Raw genomic sequence first — 20,750 nt, 5'->3', positions numbered from 1 at the left:
TTTTGGCGATTTAGTGAAAGCCTGGGTCCCCATTCAAAACCATGGTGGAACCTTCATGAACGACAGTTCCGCCACTCTAGAGATTAGAGTGTAGGAGGCTTTTTCGGTCATAAAACATCAACACTTTCACCTAGAAGTTTAGTTGACGCGTTGTTAGCGAGCTCTATGGGATGTCTCCAAATTGTCAAAGTTTCATCTCCCAACTCCCAATACTTTTTAAATGGCAGGTTTGTAAAAAAAACAGGCCTGGCTCTATGGAGAATCCCAGTCTTTCGAAAAGTGCATTTTTCAAGAGATCAGCGCATGTCCCACACGGAGGTCCATTTGTGCCTGAAAAATTTAACCTATAAACTTCATTCGAAGACTGTTAGAGAGATCACAAGCATGACTCCGATCTGTGAAAAGGACACGTGCCAACTCCTTTTAGTTTTTTTACAACGATGTTGTAAAGACAAATACTCATTCTCATTTTCTCCCCAGTTTAGAGCTCAATACTAACTGTCTTTCAGTCAATCACAACAGGTGCAGCCAGTGAAGGGTTCCATTTCAACTGTCACTGTCTCAAGATTCCATTCTTAACGAGCAGGTGCGAGCAAGCATTCTAGAAGTCTATTGTTCAGCTCTGCAATGCAATGTAATAATAGTCTTGCTGGACTATGCATGACAATTAGCTGCTTGGCTTAGTGGTAATGCATGCCGCTGCATTAGAGATATGGAGGTTGAGGGTTCGAAACCCACCCGAAGCCATGTTGATTTTCTAAATGATATCATATGCAGCGTTCCTTGGCCGACTTAAAATGCCATGTATATCATTTAGTATGGATGGCAAATGTGCTGAATTACAGATATTGAGGTTGGGGGTTCGAAACCCAGTCAAAGCCATGTTGATTTTCAAAATTACATCATATGCAGTGTTCCTTGGCCAACTTAAAATGCCATGTATGTCATTTAGTATGCATGGCAAATGTGCTGGATTACAGATATGGAGGTTGGGGGTTCGAATCCCAGTCAAAGCCATGTTGATTTTCAAAATTATATCATATGCAGTGTTCCTTGGCCAACTTAAAATGCCATGTATGTCATTTAGTATGAATGGCAAATGTGCTGAATTAGGGATATGGGGGTTGGAGGTTCGAACCCCAGTCGAAGCCATGTTGATTTTCAAAATGATATCATATGCAGTGTTCCTTAGCCAACATCAAATATCATGTATTGTATGTCATTTAATATCAATGGCAAAGGGGTTGGATTACAGATATGGAGGTTGTGAGTTCTAATCCCGCTCGAAGCCATGTTGATTTTCAAAATTATATCATATGCAGTGTTCCTTAGCCAACTTAAAATACCATGTATGCCATTTAGTATATCCCCAAAACGCAGAGCTACAACACTTTCAAGATGGCTGAATCCAAGATGGCTGAATTGTTTGGCCCATAACTTCTGACTGGGTGGATGGAGTTTTTCCAAGATTTCTTTTAGCTTTGTTTTCTCAATAGTACTTTGTTTCATCTCTGCCCCAAAAGGCAAGCCCGCTTCCAGCATTTTCTGTGAGAATGCATTTCTAGTTTTGGCTATAATCGTGCAGCCCTAATTCACGTAGTATCTACTTTTGTAGTGATGCACAGGATCCAAGATCCGGTTCCGGATCCGGCAGGATAATAGGGTTTTTCACAGGATCCGGATCCGGCAGGATCTTAAGCAGTGGATCCGGTATCCGGCAGTTACCTAAAAATCAGGATCTGGTGCATCTCAAGCCTAGGTTTTTCAGTCAGTCTTTCACAACCCCAATTGCTGCATGGAGTGAAAGCCCTTTGGAAGCGGCCAGTGCAGGCAGTGTGGCAGTAAGCCAATGAGTCTAAAAAATAGTTTGAGCCAACGTAATAAAAAGGGCCCACGTGTGCGAGTAGGCTATGTGTTTTCAACCCTTTCGTAGGATCCGGTATCCGGTTCCGGATCCGGCAGGATCTTAAGCAGTGGATCCGGTATCCGGATATCCGGGATCCTAAAAATCAGGATCCGATGCATCTCTATACTTTTGTCCTCCTTGCACCCTGTGGGAATACATCTACTGATGTAACTGGGCACATCGTCAGTGATGTTCTTGGAATCATCAATAAATAAGTGCCACCAATAATAAACAGGAATAGCAATAAAACGTGGCAAAAAAGGGCAATGCCTTCACTGACCTATAAAACCGCGTGATGTGTACAGAGGGGAATCATAAATCTGTGTGGGCTACCCTGAATTAATTGGACAATGTTTTGATCTTATCAGCTAATGACTACTGGACAGATATACTTTGTATAACATTTTGATTGATCAACCAATCATACGGTATTACACAATGTCTTGATGTGTTTTGTGCAAAATTCAAGTCAACAAACAGACCATTTCAATTTGCCAACCAAATTCCACTTAGAAAACACTGTTTATGGTTATATTGTTTTGCGCTTTCTCATTCTCATTGAACAGTATGTGTACAGTATGTGTGTCCTTAGTCTTTAGTGTGTGTGTGTGTGTGTGTGTGTGTGTGTGTGTGTGTGTGTGTGTGTGTGTGTGTGTGTGTGTGTGTGTGTGTGTGTGTGTGTGTGTGTGAATGTGTGTACAGCATGTGTGTCTTACGTCTTTAGTCGTTAGAGTGTGTGAGTGTGTGTGTGTGTGTGTGTGTGTGTGTGTGTGTGTGTGTGTGTGTGTGTGTGTGTGTGTGTGTGTGTGTGTGTGTGTGTGTGTGCTTCACCTGAGTTTCCCAGTATGCCCATGAGCTGTCCGCTCTCCACGTGAAAGGAGACGTCGTTGAGGATCTGCCTGGTCCACTTCTTCCTATAGGAGGGCAGGTCCCACCATGGCCCCACTCGCTCACTGACACACACACACACACACACACACACACACACACACACACACACACACACACACACACACACACACACACACACACACACACACACACACACACACACACACACACACAGCAACAACAGGTGAATTACTGGTTTGCCACAATAAAAAAGCCCAAATATCACAAACTATGTTACCATAAGACATATGAACCAGAACATTAAAATATGATTAGGAGCCACAGATTATGATACAGAATAGGCATACTGTATATTAAAATCAATGGGCCATTATCTTTTTAAATGCACTGCATGCCTGAGTAACAATAATGTTAATTTCAAATGAAATGTGTCAAAATAAAAATACACTTTCCTTGTTTGTTATTACTTTACAAGCACCGATGAATACATCAGTTGGCCCAAGTGCTCAATTGCTCATATCTTTATCTGATAAATAAAGGCCCCATTGACATGTCAAGGTTTTGGTCTATTCTAAAGGTATTTCCTCAAAACGCTACTTTTACGCACGAATTCTGAAATTACAACTAAGTGAGTGACTGTCTGATGTGTGTCAGAATTATTTGATTTAGTGCAGCCATCGCAGCCACTGAAAAGACCTGATCTCAGAGCACATGCAGACTACAGAGAATTACAGGCGGCAACCTTCACCGGGGTTCATTGTCCTCCATGGCAAAACATTCCTCTCCCCACAAATGTCTCTCAGATATTGATCCAGCCCGTATTTGTTTTGACAGTGCGTTTTCTATTCACAGACATACGTGGATAGGCTATTCTTGAAGTCCTTACCTCACCGTATAGGACACCTTGCTCACACTCAAACAGCAGGCGGGTTGTCGTGCGTCCGAGATACCTGCGCTATTCATCCCGGCAGCTTTCTCCGACCTGGCTTTGAACGAGCCTTTGAAAGAGGTCTCCCTCTCCGGTGCGCTGCTTCGCAATGAATATGAACCCGCCATGTGTTGTTCTCCGTTAGACTTGTTGAGGAATATACAGACATTTGTGAGTAAGTTTCAACCTCCCATGGCACCTGTAAACGAACTGTTGGACTGGACAGCGACAGTGCGACACACTGCAGTGAAGTTGGCACCATAAGCACTTGCTCTTATCAAGCCACCTTTGCCCCGTAGTCTATAAGACAGGGACTACACTGGCGCTCTACCTCAGTGTAGATATTGGGAAAGCAGCAGGAGTAGTCTCGTTCTGCGGTCACCAACGAGACCTTCTCGCCAGGCCGAAAGGGCCCCCTGGACCCCCATGTCGTTACGCTCTCGGTGGATACGGAAACGCAGAGGTTAACGCCATGGCGGATGGCGACAGCGTGTTTGTTAAAGACTCAGAAGGCCATGGCAGCTCCCCAGCGGCTTTCAAAACGGTGAGTTCATCCTCATCACCTGTCTTAACCATAGCTAGACAAATGAGACTGGACTAAGTAAACAGCGTAAAAGTCACGGCAATCAGTTTCACAAACGTCGATGCCTGGCCTTACAGTCTTTGATGGAAACTTTAATGTCACGTTAAATACATACAGACCAGGCAGCGTCGTGCATTCATAGTTTTAGCTTTAAATGGCCATTATGCAATGCCAATGACCATGTGCACTTCTACAGGAATGGACCCTGATCCAAGCGCATTTCAGTCTCTTATCTATTGGCAGCTAACCATGCTGAAGCACCATGATTACAACATGATCGCTTTTATTAGCCAGTAATCAGGGGGCAGATCAACGTAGGCTTGATAGATTTTATTCAGAAAGTGCATCCTTCGCAGCGGGAGGGAAATGAAAAGGCAGCGGCAGTCTCCCGGACTTAAGTGCACTTTCGCCGGTGTGTCATAATGACCGATAATGACCGGAGTGACATTTGAAATGTCAAATGAGAACATAAAAAAAACCCGAGGGTATAAAGCCGCTCCCGTCTCTCGTATCAGAAGAAAAATAGCCCCTCATTTGCTGCCAGTGATGCTTCCTGGCTGATGGCGTACCACCAAATGCTGTCAGTGAACGGTTCTTCAAGCATGAAGATTGAGCCATGGCGCTCTAGTGAAACTGTCCCTGCTGTGATACTTCAAAGAGATGTCACTTCGCGCTACCAAGATCTTAAAATAATTTCCAGTATGATCTAAAAAAAATAATATATAGGCCTATATATGCTTACACAAAGCACAGCCACCATAACAGTGCGTAGCCATGGAGATATTTACATCCCTGAAGGCATCCTCACCTGCTTTTGGCGGCCTAGGGCCTCAGTTGATCATTTGAATTCCTAACAAAAGGAGCCCATGACCTTGCTAGACTTCTCTTAAAATATTTGTACTTGTAAGAGTTACATTTAGAAATGTTACTCAAATTCATTTTAGGCCAAGTATAAGTAACATAAGAAATATGCCTGTGGAATTGCTAATATCAGCATCCAGGTTGATGTATCACATAATTCAGAGTTTCTATGGTCAGGCCGAACACTTTCAAGAAGGTGAGAGAAGAGATAGGTCAGAGGCCCTCAGAAGAAAAGTTCAAAGGCCTTTATTATTGTAACTGGGACCTATTAAGCCGACTCGCTTCGGTTGGATATGTGATCTTCTTCAGGGCTTACGTCTTACTTTCAAGATGCTGCTGTTTCACTGAGAGTATGCATTGGAGATGAGCAACCATAGGCGTGCGCACAGATAGGGACGAAGTGGTGCTAAAGCACCTGCCCCTTTGCCCTACTGAACAAACAAATGCCCCTTTTGCATGGTTTTTTTGGTCACAATGTACAGTGTTTCATGTTGGCATGATCACCTACCAAGAGCCAAAAGTTCCACATGCTCCCCAAGTTCCACCCCTTCGAGCCCCTGCCCCCCAAAATGTCTGTGGACGCCTCTGTGTGCAACTGTATTGCCTTTAACAGTGTGCGTGCTTTTGTGTTTGTGTGTGTGTGGGCGCGTGCATGTGCATGCGTGTGTGCTATACAGGGCCATGACACCAGGCTCTTCTCGTCTGCTGAAGAGGACAGCAGTCTGTACTTCACCTACAGCGGAGGGCAGAATAAGCTGGAAGTAGTCAATCTGCACTATGAGGTATATGACATGAGAAACATCTAGACGCCATACAGTAGAGCATCACACATATCTTAAAACGTACATATTGACTCTCATTCAGTGTGCGTGAGTGTGCGTTGGTACAGTCAGTGTGACGTGAGTGAGTGTGTGTGAGTGTGTGTGTGTGTGTGTGTGTGTTAGTGTGTGTGTTTGTTTGTTTGTTGTAATGTGTGTGTGTGCGTGTGTGTGTATGTGTTCATATGTGTGTTTGTGTGTGTGTGTGTGTATGTGTTGTGATGTGGACAGGTGGACACTGCAGCCCAGATCCCCTGGTATGAGAAGCTGTCGGAGTTCAAGTTGCCGTGGGAGATTCAGGGCGATAAGCAGGTGGCCATCCAGGGCCTCAACCTGCGGGTGCACAGCGGGCAGATGCTGGCCGTCATCGGCAGCTCAGGTACGTCACCATGCCAACAGTCTCATCCATTTCATGCTATGAAAACAGTCCAGCGACGTAGTGTAGCTTTTGTCTCTTTTGGTGTGTTCACACAGTAACAGAGACACAGGTGTAAGTGTGTGTTGGCTACAGTGTATTATCCGAACTTGTCCATTTCTGATTACCATCGACCAGACTGCGTTTTTTAATGTTGATAGTACCTGCCAGGTTGAATGTTGACTATTGACTATGTGACCCTAACCCTCAGTGAAGTTATGCTGCCACAAGGGGGCGCCTTTGAGGTGCACGTCACATTTTGACTCCAAGGGCATAAATTCCAGTTTGGTGAAAGCAAGTCAGAAATTGATGAGTTTGGATGATACACTGTAGAACACTCACACCTCTCCCTGTAACTGTGTGAACACAACAAAATAGACAAAAGCAACACAAGGTCCCTGTGTTACAAAGTCAATTACTTCCGCCCCCGTTGTCGTTCTTGTTGCAGTCAGTGTGTTCGTACAACTGCATCACACTTAAAGGTAGAGTATGAATGGACTCGGAAGATGGTATATCCATCGAAGCGTTAGCGCACCAAATTGTTACGTCAAGGACTTGGCCGTTTTCCTGAACCTCCTTCCATCTCTCTCTCGCTGTCTCTCTCTCTCTCTCTCTCTCTCTCTCTCTCTCTCTCTCTCTCTCTCTCTCTCTCTCTCCCAACCGTTTCCTGTCATCTCTTCACTGTCACTATGAAAATAAGCTTGAAAAAAGCCTAAAAATATATATTTCAGAAAAAAGTGTGTTATTAACGTCTTACCAATCTCCTTCTCAGGCTGTGGCAAGACGTCCCTGCTGGACATCATCACTTGCAGGGACGAGGGCGGCAGCATGGCGTCGGGTCAGGTGCTGATCAACGGGGTGCCGTGCACGGCCTCGCTGGTGCGCAAGAACATTGCCCACGTGCGGCAGGACGACCGGCTGCTGCCACACCTCACCGTCCGAGAGACCCTCTCCTTCGTCGCCAAACTGCGGCTGCCCGCACACTACTCACAGAAGCAGCGCGACCAGAGAGTGAGTACAAATAGTGCAATAACTATATTAAAAACCCCTTAAGACACTACCCTTGTTATAGATTAGCGACACCAGAATGGCAATGACAAAGTCGTAATGTATTACTAAAGGCCCTGTGCACTGTCATAGTGGTGATTGAAGTACTAGTAGAGATTTTTCAGTGACTATTACAACGTCCAAGGGGCAGGACGTGTCTGTTAAGGATCTACTAGCTATACTAATAATTGTTACTAACAAAAATGCATTAGGTTTTGTCAGTGTCCCCCCCCCCCCAGCCCCCCATTCCTATTTGCATGATATGTGCTGATTCGTGTTGTATTGGTTAAAGGGCCTTAATGGGTAATTGTTTGAGAGACCTAGCTTTGAATCTGGCATTGGTCATTTTTCAGCCTCACTAATGTCCTGTCTCTCTCTGTACCCCCCTACTTATTTATTTCCTTTCCAGTATTCCCTGTCCTACTCTTGTGATGTCATCATGAGGCCCCAAGCACAGGGGGTGGGGGTGGGGGGGGAATATGGATTACTTTATATTACGATAACGATATATATCACAATATAGCACAATTGCATACGTTTTTAGTTATTCTATTTATTTGCTCTTTATTTTTTCATGTCGCAAAACAACCTTTCTTTAAAATGGATAGTTTTATTCTTATTTTTACAGTTACATTAACTTATAGTGTGTATTGTGACAACATGAAATGTAATTAAATGATATTCAATTGTACAAAATTGATCAAAATTACTATCATGATATAAACGATATAGGAGAAAGGTCACGATATACACTTTAATTTCACGATAACTATATATATCGTCATATTGCCCAGCCCTAGTGCAACTGATCGCAAGTTGGTCTGCTCATGTGTCGCAGGTTGATGATGTCATAGCCGAGCTGCGTCTGCGGCAGTGTGCGAACACGCGGGTGGGAAATGACTATGTGAGGGGCGTGTCCGGGGGAGAGAGGAGGAGGGTCAGCATTGCAGTGCAGCTTCTTTGGAACCCGGGTAAGACACCGATGCTCTTAACCATGTTCGGAAATATGATTATGTGAACAAAGAAAATGTATGCAATGCAGAATTTCATACAGATGTACACACATTTACAACCATGTAATAAATTCAACTTACAGTATGAACAAGGATGTTATGCTTTCATGCAAATAGTCTGGATGCTCTGAATTGATGTACCTTCACTGCAACATCACACATAAGTCATGTAACATGGCATATAACATGTGGCATGGCCTATATTTTTACTATTGTAAGCTATATTTGAATCATCACAACTTAAGACAAAGTGTTAACAAAGTGTATCTTCCTTAATAGTATGCAGGAATGAATTATAATGACCATTCATTGTCGCCCCCACCATCATATGTGCCTCCATTACACCCACCTCTCCATCCCCTGCACAATTATTGTACTGTTTGGACTTAGTCAGGCTTGCATTACCTAGGCTAGTACCACTGATCAATTTAATTTCACTCCTGGTGTGTAATCACAGTGAATGTGGCTAATGTATTAGATGTCTACTAATGTCTATTGCATATATGTTTATATGTCTTGCGGAGATGTAAAATGTTGACCACTTGAGTTTCCCCCTGGAGGATGATAATGTTTACGTTGACCTTGACCTTGACCTTGACCTGAATTGCCTCTGTGTTTGAAATGTGCTACAGCTACACAGTGGCAATTTGCCTGTCTGCCCCCTCAGGTATCTTGATTCTGGACGAGCCCACATCGGGTCTGGACAGCTTCACGGCCCACAACCTGGTGATCACGCTGTCCCGGCTGGCCCAGGGGAACCGGCTGGTGCTGCTCTCGGTCCACCAGCCGCGTTCGGACATCTTCCAGCTGTTTGACCTGGTGGTGCTGCTGGCGGCCGGCTCTCCCGTGTACTGCGGGCCGGCCCAGGACATGGTGTCCTACTTCACGGCCCTGGGACACCCCTGCCCGCGCTACTGCAACCCCTCAGACTACTATGGTGAGACAGCAAACAACAACATTCACTCACCTCTCAGCGCAGTACATCTGATTTCGCAACATAGCCTCTTACTGCAGATGGGCCCGTTGACGAGCGTACAATAAGGTTTTACCAGAGGCTCTGTGCTAAGGGTTTAATTTCCTTCATGATAAATAAAGTGTTTCTACGGTACTACTATTCTATTGCTCACATGTCCACTCATACTGTTTCCATAACAGTGCCGGTGCCCGTTCCCACACCAGTTATGTTCGGAACCAAAGCGCTTACTTACAAACCTCTTGCATTCATACCGGGCTTGAAACTTTTCTGTATGTGACCCTTTCTTACTCGGATGAACCTGCTGACGTCCACATTGTCGTCATGGTTCACAGAGAAAAATATATATTTTTCGGTTCACATTGCAACCCAACTTTCTGGTTCTCGAATGCTCACTGTGGTTCGAGATTACCTAGGAGTGGGAACGGGCAACAGCACGGTGCTGTGTTGGCCTGACCGCACCCTCATTTGTACTATTCTGGACCCATAGTGGATCTGATCAGCATTGACCGGCGCAGCGTAGAGAAGGAGGCAGAGTGTCTGGACCGGGCCCGGATTCTGGCGGCCCAGTTTGTGGAGAAGGTGAGCGGTACCGATGACTTCATGTGGAAGACCCAGGAGACCACTGGCATAAACTCCTCCACCACTAACAACTCCACTCCATCTACCCCCAGGTGAACACACTTTGGTTACACTTGATTTTTACTGTGCCTGTTTTGATGAATAAGGTCCATATTAAACATATTTTGTTTAACAACATACGTATGTAACAGCATGTAACACCATATACTATATGTTGACCTTGCTATGATATACTGTCAAATAGAGTAAATTTCACTCTGGCAGAGGTGGAGTCTCTATCCATGTTCAAATATGAATATGAAACCAGAATAATGATATGAATGTGCACTGGTTTTAAATCAATCATTTTTCTCAAAATTTGAAATAAATATTTTTTCATAGTCACAAGAGTAAGGTGGCATGTATATTTTAACAACTATAAAAGGATTGTCGGTTATTGTCTTTAGGTGCCTCTAGTTTGGAACTCTGAGTTATTATGAACAAAATGCATGTGATGGTTTTAGAGCATGATTAAGAAGCTGCCCATGTCACCTGACCAGATTTCTCCCTTTTGATTGGCTCAGCTCTCTGCCAGGTTCAAAGGAGGAGGTCATCACTATGTCTAAGAGGAGAGACCGGTTACCGGGGCGACTGCATCAGTTCACCATCCTCTTCAGGTAGGGAATCACCTATGTGTTAGCCAGGCCACACCCTCCTAGTGACACAACACTTCCTGTGTTGCTTCTAGTCAGGCCAAGAGCATTGTAAATATTGTTTCTGATCTCCCGAAAAATTGGAAACTCCACCCACCATGTCGGAAACCAGTCAACCAGTAGCAAACCTAAGGAGGTGGATCAACCATGCAGTTTGGGAAACGTTGATTGTTATGCTCTTGGTCAGACCAAGTCTCAAAGAGATTTGAAAGTCGATGAAGTTGCATATAATGATGGGCTGCGCATTCTACTTAAGAAGCCCAGGTGGAGCAGTCCAAGTGTTTCAAGGCATCTAAATGAACTCTAAAACAACTCTGAAATTATCGGACATCATGTTTTTTTGATCGTACAGGGGACAACATTATGGTACAAATACGATAATTATCCTACATCTGGCAACACTGGTGACCATGTGATCAGACAAACACCTTCACATCTCCTCTTCACTTCCTCTGTGTTGCCAGGCGACAGGTGTACAACGACTACCGTGACCTGGTGACGCTATTGGTGCACGGGCTGGAGGCCCTGCTCATGTCCCTCCTGATTGGCTTCCTGTACTACGGGGCGGGGCCTACGAAGCTGTCCGTACAGGACATGGTGGCGCTGCTCTACATGATCGGAGCGCTCACGCCCTTCGCTGTGGTGCTGGACGTCATAGCCAAATGTGAGAACTGAATACACACGTGCACGCGCACACACACACACACACACACACACACACACACACACACACACACACACACACACACACACACACACACACACACACACACACACACACTCACAGACAGACACAGACACACACACACACACACACACACACTTGGCTTGCTAGACTACATGAACAACTCCCGAGATTTTAGATTTTAATTCCCAAAGGGTGATGTCCTATAACTTATATATATATATATATATATATATATATATATATATATATATATAATTATTATTATTATTATTTTTTTACAAATCTTACGCTCCTATTTAACATCCTCCACTAAGTGCACCTGTAAAGTCAGACTTTAGTAGCAGAAACTTCTGAACATACAGTAACTTGCTTTTGGATCCTGAATCTAACACATCTTTGTTTACGTCCAGAATTTATCTCTTAAATCTACATCTAAATATTTTATTGATGTCTCAACAAAATCTAAATCTAAATTGTGAATGTCACTTAGTTCCGTCTGTAACAATGCCTGTGTTTGTGCGTCCCCATCTGTAGGCCATACTGAGCGGGCCATGCTCTACCATGAGCTGGAGGATGGCATGTACTCTGTGACCTCCTACTTCTTTGCCAAGGTAACCAACGTCTCTGGGACCAGGGCTAAGGGCTACTATGGGCACTTTTCACTGCGTCTCGAATGGCTCAGTGCACTGATATTTAGTGCATAGTGCACACAGTGCACTGAGGTCTTCAGTGCGCAGTGTCGATGGAAAGTTTGGACTTTCATTGCATTGAATTTTCAGCGTGAGCGCCCTATGCAATGAAACATTGTGCCAGAAGTGCACACGTGCAGCATTTCGCACACAGCGTTTGTCTCTGCCTAGCATAGAGTGCATTATGTATGGATATTGTATGCATATGCCGCATTTAGTTCAAAAGCAAAATCAAGGCAGAAAAATGGAATGCAATTACAAGAGTCATTCATTACCATTGCAGTCAAGGTCATGATCAAACAAAATCAAATTTGCATTCAATTATTCATGTTTTATCGAGAAGGCTCATACTTACACAAACTGAAAATTAAACTGTTTAAAATTTCCGCTATGAATGATTATGTTTTTCTTCTTTTTCAAGTGCTTGACCCACTTAGATCAGTCAGTTCATTTGCAGTTCAATTGAATGTGATGTTGAAAGCGATGGAAGGTGCAGTTGTATTGTCAACCTGTAGAGGGCAGCAGAGTTCCACACATGGCAGAGCCGTAGATACTGACACGCGGGTCTGAGGCGATTACTGCAGAGCAATTTGGATGCGAACCCACACGCCTGCTTGCTTGACTGACTTACTGTATTATGTGTTTCATCGATTGATTTCTTTAATGTATTTCACTGGATCATTGCAATAAAAGAGTTACAATGGTCCACATTAAGTCCACATTATCCACTTGTGGTAATGTGTTTCATAGGCTTGCCATGACTGTTTCCAACACCACTGCCACTGCACCAGAATTTTGGATATTTTGAAATCAATGCACCTTGCATACATTCTCCTACACAGAAAATGTTCATGATAACAAAATCTAGTAAGACCAAATGCAGCCAAGAGACGAGTGGTTACATTTAACTTTGTAGGCGTACGTAACACTTATGGAAGAGTCGAATTAACACTCTGTAGTCTTTTGTATAGGCCTACTGTATTATCTCCTTAAGTGTGAAAGTAACAGTGCAAAATGTGGGGGCAGCGTGGGTCAATGGGCTAGTGCCCTGTCCCGTGATGTTGGGGAGCCAGGCTCGATACCGGAGCCGGTGTAAATAACTGTATTTTTCTTAACTTGTCCAATTGCTGGATATATTGTCTGGGGCAGTCGTGGTGTTATGGTTAGGGAGTTGGACTCTAGATAACAGGGTTGCAGGTTAAATCCCCACCCATACCATACCCCACCTCTCACCGTGGCTGAAGTGCTCTTTAGCAAGGCACCTAACCTCACACTGCTTCGGGGACTGTAACCAATACCCTGTAATATCTGTACATTGGTTTGGATAGAAGCGTCAGCTAAATGTAATGTAATGTACTGTCTGATAATGAATAAGATGTCTTATCCTTTTTTATCAGGGGTGTAAAACTCAAATTGACTGAGGTCCAAAATCAAAGTCTGGAACGTAGTCGTGGGCCGAACTCAATATCTATTGAAAAAAAAAGGACCGAAATTGTATGTGCATGCCCTTAATACTCATTTTTAAATTTCTCTTTCCCATCATATATGGTGAGTTAGTTCAAATGTGCCTGCACAAACTGTATTGTGTTGCACATGTGTGAGCCGTTTCATTGGCCTGGGCTAACTCATATTCCTGTGACACACCAAATTTCATGTTCAAGTCTTGTCACGCTATACATTAATGGTTTATGTGGGCCAACTGTAATACACATATCTCGCGGGCCAAATAAAATGACTCCACGGGCCTGAGTTTGACATCCATGCTTTAGGGTGAGCTGGTGTGCAGGGTCTACTGGTTGTCTATCATATATTGTATTTCTCTAACGGTGTAAATGTACTTGGTCTCCTCCCGTAGATCCTGGGGGAGCTGCCGGAGCACTGTGTGTTCACGCTGGTGTACGGCGTGCCCATCTACTGGCTGTCGGGCATGAACGAGGCGCCGGACCGCTTCTTCCTCAACTTCCTGCTGATCTGGCTGATGGTCTACTGCAGCCGTAACATGGCGCTGTTCGTGGCGGCGGCACTGCCCACGCTCCAGACCTCCGCCTTCATGGGCAACGCATGCTTCACCGTCTTCTATCTGACGGGGGGGTTCGTCATCAGCCTGGAGAACATGTGGCTGAGTGAGTCGTAGGGGGGTGTTCGCAAACATTTTGGGAGGCAAGTGCTCTAGAGGGGGGCGGGGCGGGGGCATGTGGATATTTCGGGTGCCCTCCTAGACTATAAACAATATTATTATTATTATTTATATTAATAAATTAATTATTTATATAATATATTAATATTATTATTATTATATTACATTATATTATATATTAGATTACATTATCCTACTACGGTAATTAATCGTCAAGCATTCTTATTATCATGTCAACATGGACCACAGTTCATTCTGAAAAATTAAAGAAAAAAGGGGACTTGTCTTTCAAAAGGGCATTTATTGTCTGGTAGGGCAAAGTGGCAGGTGATATAGCACCACCTCGTCCCCATCTGTGCACGCCTATAGCAGTTGTGTGTGTTCAGGCACGCGCAAAGAAAGGGTGTTACAGGGTGTCTACCCCCTGTCCTTTTAGCTTGTGATGTACAAAGTGCCTTTAATTTAAGCCTTTAAGATTGTATCCGTAACCACAAAATTATCATGAAAATTGGTTAAGGTTAGTGATGGGTTTTGCCTGAGCACTCTGCAGTTACAATCAAAACTGAGTACATCAATATTAATTCAATATGAATAGTATAATTCTGCTTGTCCTCCCCAGTGGCCTCGTGGTTCTCCCATGTCTCCTTCATGCGTTGGGGTTTTGATGGGATGCTACAGGTGCAGTTCAGAGGCCTGCGGATACCCGTCAGCATCGGCAACTTCACCTTCACAGTGGACGGCATACACGTAAGTGAAAGCAGAAAACGTGAACGTGAATCTTGTTTTTCGCCCATCAGCAAGTATTCTATTGGTGTGTCTGTGTCTAGGTCAATGCTTCTTCTAATGAAAAGGTTTTATAGCAGTTTCTTACCACAGTAGCAGTAGCTGACGTGTACGGTTTGCTTATTGCAAAAAATAACGTACATTAATGCTGTATGTAGTATTTTGGGCACACAATCCTGCAAAACAACCTGCAGTAAAATATTTTCTCCCATAAGAGTGGTCAAGGCTACCGACAGCTTGGCCGGGCTCAGGAAAAAGTAACCTAAAAGAATTATTCCTTTAGCTTTGGTATCACTTTTAATGTTAGGAATTTGTTTGTGGCACATCCTTATCAACTATTGCCTCTTTTCCACTGCCGGTTTTCTGGTAGGCCGACAGCTCAGCACAGCGCGTCTCGGCCGCCACTTTTTGCACTTCGATTGAGCTGTGTCGTGCCCAATCGAAAAGCAAAAAAGTGGCGTCTGAGTCGCGCTGTGTCGAGCAGCTATAGGCCTACCAGAAAACCGGCAGTGGAAAAGAGGCATAAGTGGACATGCCAATAAACGTATTGAATGTTAAATCTTGAATGACAACCGGTGGGGTACTCGTCTGCCATGCAGCCGACCCGGGTTCAATTCCCGGCCCAGGTCATTTGCCGAACCCTCTCCATCTCTCTCCCATTCGCTTCCTGTCCACCTCTCAAACTGTCCTGTCAAATAGAGTCGTAAAAGACCAAAACAATCTTTTTAAAAAACAAACTCTTGAATGCCAGCAGACAGGCCACTAATCACTGTATCCATTCCCTGGTGCAGGTGGTGGAGGCCATGCACATGAACCAGTATCCCCTCTACTCCTGCTACATGGTCCTGGTGGCCGTCTGCATCGTCTTCATGCTGCTCTACTACCTGGCACTCAAATTCATCAAGCAGAAGTCAAGTCAGGACTGGTGAGATCTCAAGGAGATGAAGGGTGCTGTACACTTCGTTGCAGTACCAAGGTTTGCCGCTGGATGGCAACAGAGTATTGCATTTGTCTTCAGGCAAGGCCTGAACCAATTATTTCTGTATCCCCCCCCCTCTCTCTTTCTCTCTCTCTCTCGCGCTGGTGGGGCCTATTTTGGATTAGTGTGTGTACACCATGATGGTCGATATCAATCGACAGCTTTTCGTGCCAAGTTTTTCATCTTCCCTTTTTGTATATAGCTTAATCTTTTTGTATATTGTTGCTGGTCTACTAAGCTTAACCATGTATGGATATGCCACAAAAACGGGTGTGAAAAAAAATAAAGCCTGTTCAGTTGGTCCACCAAGTCTCTTTAAGAGGCTTTGTATTAAAACAACAGAGTATGAAAGTCTTGCGCTGGTGCAAAAGTCTGATATTTTGAACATAAATGTATTGAGAGATTAGTGTATGTATGTAGAGATTAACACGACGCCAATTTTAACCAATTAGAAAGGTTTACATTTTCTTTACAAATGGTTTTTGTGTCTGAACTGCATGCTGGAGCTTGTCAATGAATGTATGATGTATTAACGCTTGAAAAACAAACAGAAAATAAAATGAAACAACAACAAATATTTACAGTCGTCTGTTTATTAGCATAAATACCTCTGTACATCATCATCGTCATCATCGTCGTCATCATCGTCATCGTCATCAACAGTAACACATCATGTTCATCAAAAATCAACTTCCCTGGACACATGACTAATAAGTCTAACATCACAACATAGTTTTACACGTTTTTTTTTCACACACACATTTATATAAAAAAGCATTCAACATGAGGGGAAGCGAGAGGACACTAGAGGAAAGGTGGATGGGGGGATGAATAGAGGGGTAAGATGGAAGAGTTGAAGGAAGGATGAATGGGTGGAGGGATGGATGGGTGTTTGGCGGCGATCTCATTCCTCCGTACTCTCCGTCTTAGTTTGCTCTCTCAGCTTGTTGGCGTAGAACTTGAAGGACTCCTGTGGAAAAAGAACAGGAGACGGGGGTGAGAGACTGTAGAATGAAAAGCCACGGAGTAGCCTGCTGTATACCAGGAGTTTAGAGTTAGGGGCCATTGTTTTGTTACGTGGCCGACTGCACTATAAAAGGAACCCGACTATAATTGAGATGGGCATGAATAGGTGGCATGCTGCTGGAGGCTTAGGGGAACGCCACAATAAGCCCACACCACCAACCTACTCCCGTTGGTTAAACAATCGCACGTGCAAAATGAACTTCTTCAAGACTCTTGCTGTCGTGCAAGCCTCTGTTGGTAACCGGTCTGATTTTTCATCAGCCAAACCAGACGAACTTCTGTGTGTGTGTGTGTGTGTGTGTGTGTGTGTGTGTGTGTGTGTGTGTGTGTGTGTTCTAAACACCACCGCACTCCTGCAGATTTCGTCACACGCGTACAAAACCGGCCGATTTGGGCCTTTCTTCCCCTTCTCCCTCACGTCCAGCTAATTAAACGAGCCTTTTGTCTCTCTTCTCTCATTTTTCACCCCCTCCAACACACACACCTCCACCCTCCTACCCTCCCTCCAAACACACACACCTCCAACTCTCACTCCAGCCCAGCCCAGTCCGGCTCACCCCACCCCTCCTCGTCAGTTGTGGAAGGTGAGTGGTTGCAGGAGATTACCGTAGCGTGGGCATTGTATATTCCCCTATTAACGCTGTAATTAAAGTCGATAAATAGGCGGCGGCGTGTAGGGGAGATGGGGAAACGGGGCGGCGGGCCTCAAGTCGGCCCCCTTATCTACGCTCTCAGGAGGCACTTTGTACTGCCGCTTGGCGGAGGAGAGGAGAGCGGAGCGGCGTAGAGCGGAGAGGTGTGGAGTAGAGCTGCACTGCACTGCACTGCACTGCACTGCGCGGGGTGAGGCGAGGTATATGGAAAGCAGACGAAAGGAACGAGGCAGAAAGCGGCACGTAAGAGTGTGAGAGGGAGAGAGAGAGAGAGATTTGTTTTGGGGAGTGGGTTGGGGAGAGGCAAGAGCAGATTGCCATTGGTGCAGCAAATTATCTCGTTAAAAACTTTCAAAAGGTGTTAACGGGAGCTTGCTTGTGTGTGTGTGTGTGTGCGCGCGCCCTGTGTGCGTGTGTGTGTTTGTGAGTTAGAGAAGGAAAGATGGGGAGGCTAGGCTACTGGTATTGATGTTTTAAGCCCACATCTCCTGTCCTGTCAGCATTATGAGGCATCATGTCTAGAGGCTCAGCTTTGACAGCTAGTCAATTATGCACCACAGCAGCAAAGGCTCTGGCCATGGGCAGAGGAGGGCCAAGAGCTGGGGGAGGAGGGCTGGCATGATTTGAGAAGTGCAGCAGGTATTGCTGGATGGGCAACGCAACAAGGTCAGGGGTAGGTGGGCACGGCTGAAGCGAGGGCAGATATGGCTGAAGGGAGGGCGGGTATGGCTGAGGGGGCAGTGGAAGGCTATTGGGGAGGGTAAGCACTGGCATGGCTGGGGGCACCGTGACACCTGGGGCTATTGCAGGTCACATGTGGTGCTGGCCAGTACAGAGAGAGAGAGAGAGAGAGAGAGAGAGAGAGAGAGAGAGAGACAGAGAGAGAGAGATAGAGAGAGAGAGAGAGAGAGAGAGAGAGAGAGAGAGAAAGACAGATAAGGATGGTGAGAGAGAGAAACCGAATAAGAGAAAGACTGAAGACAAAGACCAATTCAACATGGCACCTGCCTTACCACCACGACTGTTTTGGAGCAGGTGGCTACAGGGCCTAAGCCAGGCTACTCCCTGCTAAAGACGCAACACCTTCGGTGCTCGGCACGAGATCGGAAAGTCGATGATAATCAGGCTAACAGGGTGGACAGTTAGTCACATATTTTTAACACCAACAATGAAAAACAAATCCTCATCAAGGCCTTTGAGGCAAATAGATTTTTTTTTTGGGCACACCACAACCACCTCTTGGTGTGAACGGCTCCTGATGTGTGGAGTCCATTGGCTTTGTACAACAGGTCTCTCTACTACAAAGTACTCCAATGCAGGGGCGGAGCTATAGGGGGGACAAGTAGGGCATTGGCCCAGGGGCCACGGAGCCCTCCTATATTGGTGTTGTGGGCCTTATTGTGACCATGGAAGGCTGTATGGAGGGGCCCTATAGGTGGTGCGCCCTGGGGCCCTGTGTGCAATTGTTCCGCCACTGCTCCAATGACGTTGAAAACACAGCTAGTGAGAGGGCCAAGGGGAGAGGGGCAAATGCCATGTGCATTTCCTTTACCGGGTGAGAAGTCAGCGACCGAAACACTCTTTTCTCTACTCCCATAATCGCCCTGCTCGTCTTCACTATTTGAGCGGCACTGATTGTGGATAAGGAGCTCGTAAATGAGACGACAGTATTTACAGATGCCAACCATATTCACCTGCGCTCCAGAAGTTGGACTAGGAGGGTGTGTGTGTGTGTGGGCAACGTCTCCCCGGCCTGTGTTTAGAGCAGGGCCAGTCACTCACTGTGTGTGTGTGTGTGTGTGTGTGTGTGTGTGTGTGTGTGTGTGTGTGTCTCCTTTACCGGGGGCTCCTGGAAGGGCACTGTCTCCCCGGACTGTGTGTAGAGTAGGGCCAGTCTCTTCATGAACAGCTCGTCCATCACCAGACCCTCCTTCTGGACCTGCTCGTACAAAGCCTTCGCCGACGCCAGGTCCTTATCAACACCTGAGAGTGGAGAAGGAGGGAAGACGAGAGGAATATCATTTAAAAATATATATTAATATATGTATTATATAATTATATTATTTAAACATTATATAATAAATGTTATTATTATATTATTATTTTATAATTATTATTATCATTATTATTATTATTATTATTATAGAGTATTAAGTCAAGCATCATGGTACGAAATCCATGTAATAGGTAACCTAGTAAACTAGACAAGTGGCTCTCAACCTTTTTTGAACAAACACATTCTTGAGCTCATCATAAGCATATCAACGCCCCCTTGACCTCATCATAAGCCTTGCAACGCCTCCTTGATCTCACCCTAAGCCTGCCAATGCCCCCCTTAGCATTAAAAAAATGAAATGGACTAATGCCTCCCCAATGGCAACTCTGCACCCCCCTCTCAGCTGTCTCCTTCTCAATACACCCTGGGGGGCTATAGAGCCCATGTTGAGAAACATTAAACAAGATGACCCCGCCAAGATCACCACAACAGGCCCTCAGCAACCTCAACCGAGCGATTCCAGACTGAACGTTGCGTATTTTAGGGCAAGGCCACATGTAAAGCCAATGGAATGGGGCACCTAAGTCACGCCCTTCTACTTCCGATCCATGGGGCTGGAGCTCTCAAAATTTTTAATGAGCGTTAATGGAGCGAGTCAAGCTAAATCCTCATCCCGTTTGGCATGTGCTCCGAATTTGATGAGTGGAGGTGCAAAACGCACACCAGAAACAGAGGTGCTGGCAACCAGAAAATACAATTGTAGAAGGAGAGAGGTGCCGCACACTCACAAGTTAAATAAACAGTTTTTTAAAAAACTGTTTATTTAACTTGTGAGTGTGCGGCACCATGTGCTCCGAATTTCACATATGGTGACAGTGAATTTGAAAGGTTTGGATTTGCGTCGTAAGACCACTCATTTTCGACACGCAAGAAACGTTATTTTAGCTTTTGTGCAAAACTGTGTTAGAGACTACACGTGCGCCTCGCATATCTGACGTGAACCGAGGCACAGCCAACCCTACCGCTGCACCGCGGCTTAAGTGGCTGCACGTCGGACATGCGACGTCTGTTGTGTAGTCCAAATAATTGTATATTTTTGCACACACACAACTCAAAAATCGCTTGCCAA

General features: G+C 45.1%; 3 protein-coding genes across 3 annotated transcripts in view; 1 reads left to right on the top strand and 2 right to left on the bottom strand.

Moving 5' to 3' along the window:
• abcg5 (ATP-binding cassette, sub-family G (WHITE), member 5) overlaps window positions 1-3,929 on the bottom strand; it is a 22,120-nt gene extending 18,191 nt beyond the window's left edge. Inside the window, exons 1-2 of the mRNA XM_063191333.1 lie at window positions 3,645-3,929; window positions 2,738-2,859 (exon numbers count right to left, since the gene is read on the bottom strand). Coding sequence (XP_063047403.1) covers window positions 2,738-2,859; window positions 3,645-3,814 — 292 coding nt within the window. The 5' untranslated portion in view covers window positions 3,815-3,929. The remainder of the gene's footprint in view (window positions 1-2,737; window positions 2,860-3,644) is intronic.
• A 94-nt stretch (window positions 3,930-4,023) lies between these two features.
• Window positions 4,024-16,523, top strand: abcg8 (ATP-binding cassette, sub-family G (WHITE), member 8). The gene is made up of 13 exons (XM_063191332.1): window positions 4,024-4,230; window positions 5,808-5,912; window positions 6,180-6,327; window positions 7,136-7,374; window positions 8,249-8,381; window positions 9,091-9,360; window positions 9,887-10,070; window positions 10,542-10,634; window positions 11,135-11,334; window positions 11,893-11,969; window positions 13,903-14,170; window positions 14,804-14,931; window positions 15,759-16,523. The coding sequence occupies exons 1-13, from the start codon at window positions 4,159-4,161 to the stop codon at window positions 15,894-15,896; spliced, it is 2,055 nt and encodes a 684-aa protein (XP_063047402.1). The 5' UTR covers window positions 4,024-4,158; the 3' UTR covers window positions 15,897-16,523.
• lrpprc (leucine-rich pentatricopeptide repeat containing) overlaps window positions 16,522-20,750 on the bottom strand; it is an 88,576-nt gene continuing 84,347 nt past the window's right edge. Inside the window, exons 37-38 of the mRNA XM_063191331.1 lie at window positions 19,466-19,608; window positions 16,522-16,916 (exon numbers count right to left, since the gene is read on the bottom strand). Coding sequence (XP_063047401.1) covers window positions 16,851-16,916; window positions 19,466-19,608 — 209 coding nt within the window. The 3' untranslated portion in view covers window positions 16,522-16,850. The remainder of the gene's footprint in view (window positions 16,917-19,465; window positions 19,609-20,750) is intronic.

Source organism: Engraulis encrasicolus, chromosome 24 (genome assembly GCF_034702125.1).
Source record: "Engraulis encrasicolus isolate BLACKSEA-1 chromosome 24, IST_EnEncr_1.0, whole genome shotgun sequence".
NCBI lineage: Eukaryota > Metazoa > Chordata > Actinopteri > Clupeiformes > Engraulidae > Engraulis > Engraulis encrasicolus.
Note: the sequence above shows the minus strand (reverse complement) of the source record. Positions and strands in the feature narration are given on the sequence as shown.

Coding starts and splice junctions, on each gene's coding strand:
- abcg8 (XM_063191332.1), top strand. CDS start 4,159: ATGGCGGATGGCGACAGCGTGTTTGTTAAAGACTCAGAAGGCCATGGC. Junction 4,231..5,807: donor CCCCAGCGGCTTTCAAAACG/GTGAGTTCATCC, acceptor TGTGCTATACAG/GGCCATGACACCAGGCTCTT. Junction 6,328..7,135: donor GGCCGTCATCGGCAGCTCAG/GTACGTCACCAT, acceptor TCTCCTTCTCAG/GCTGTGGCAAGACGTCCCTG.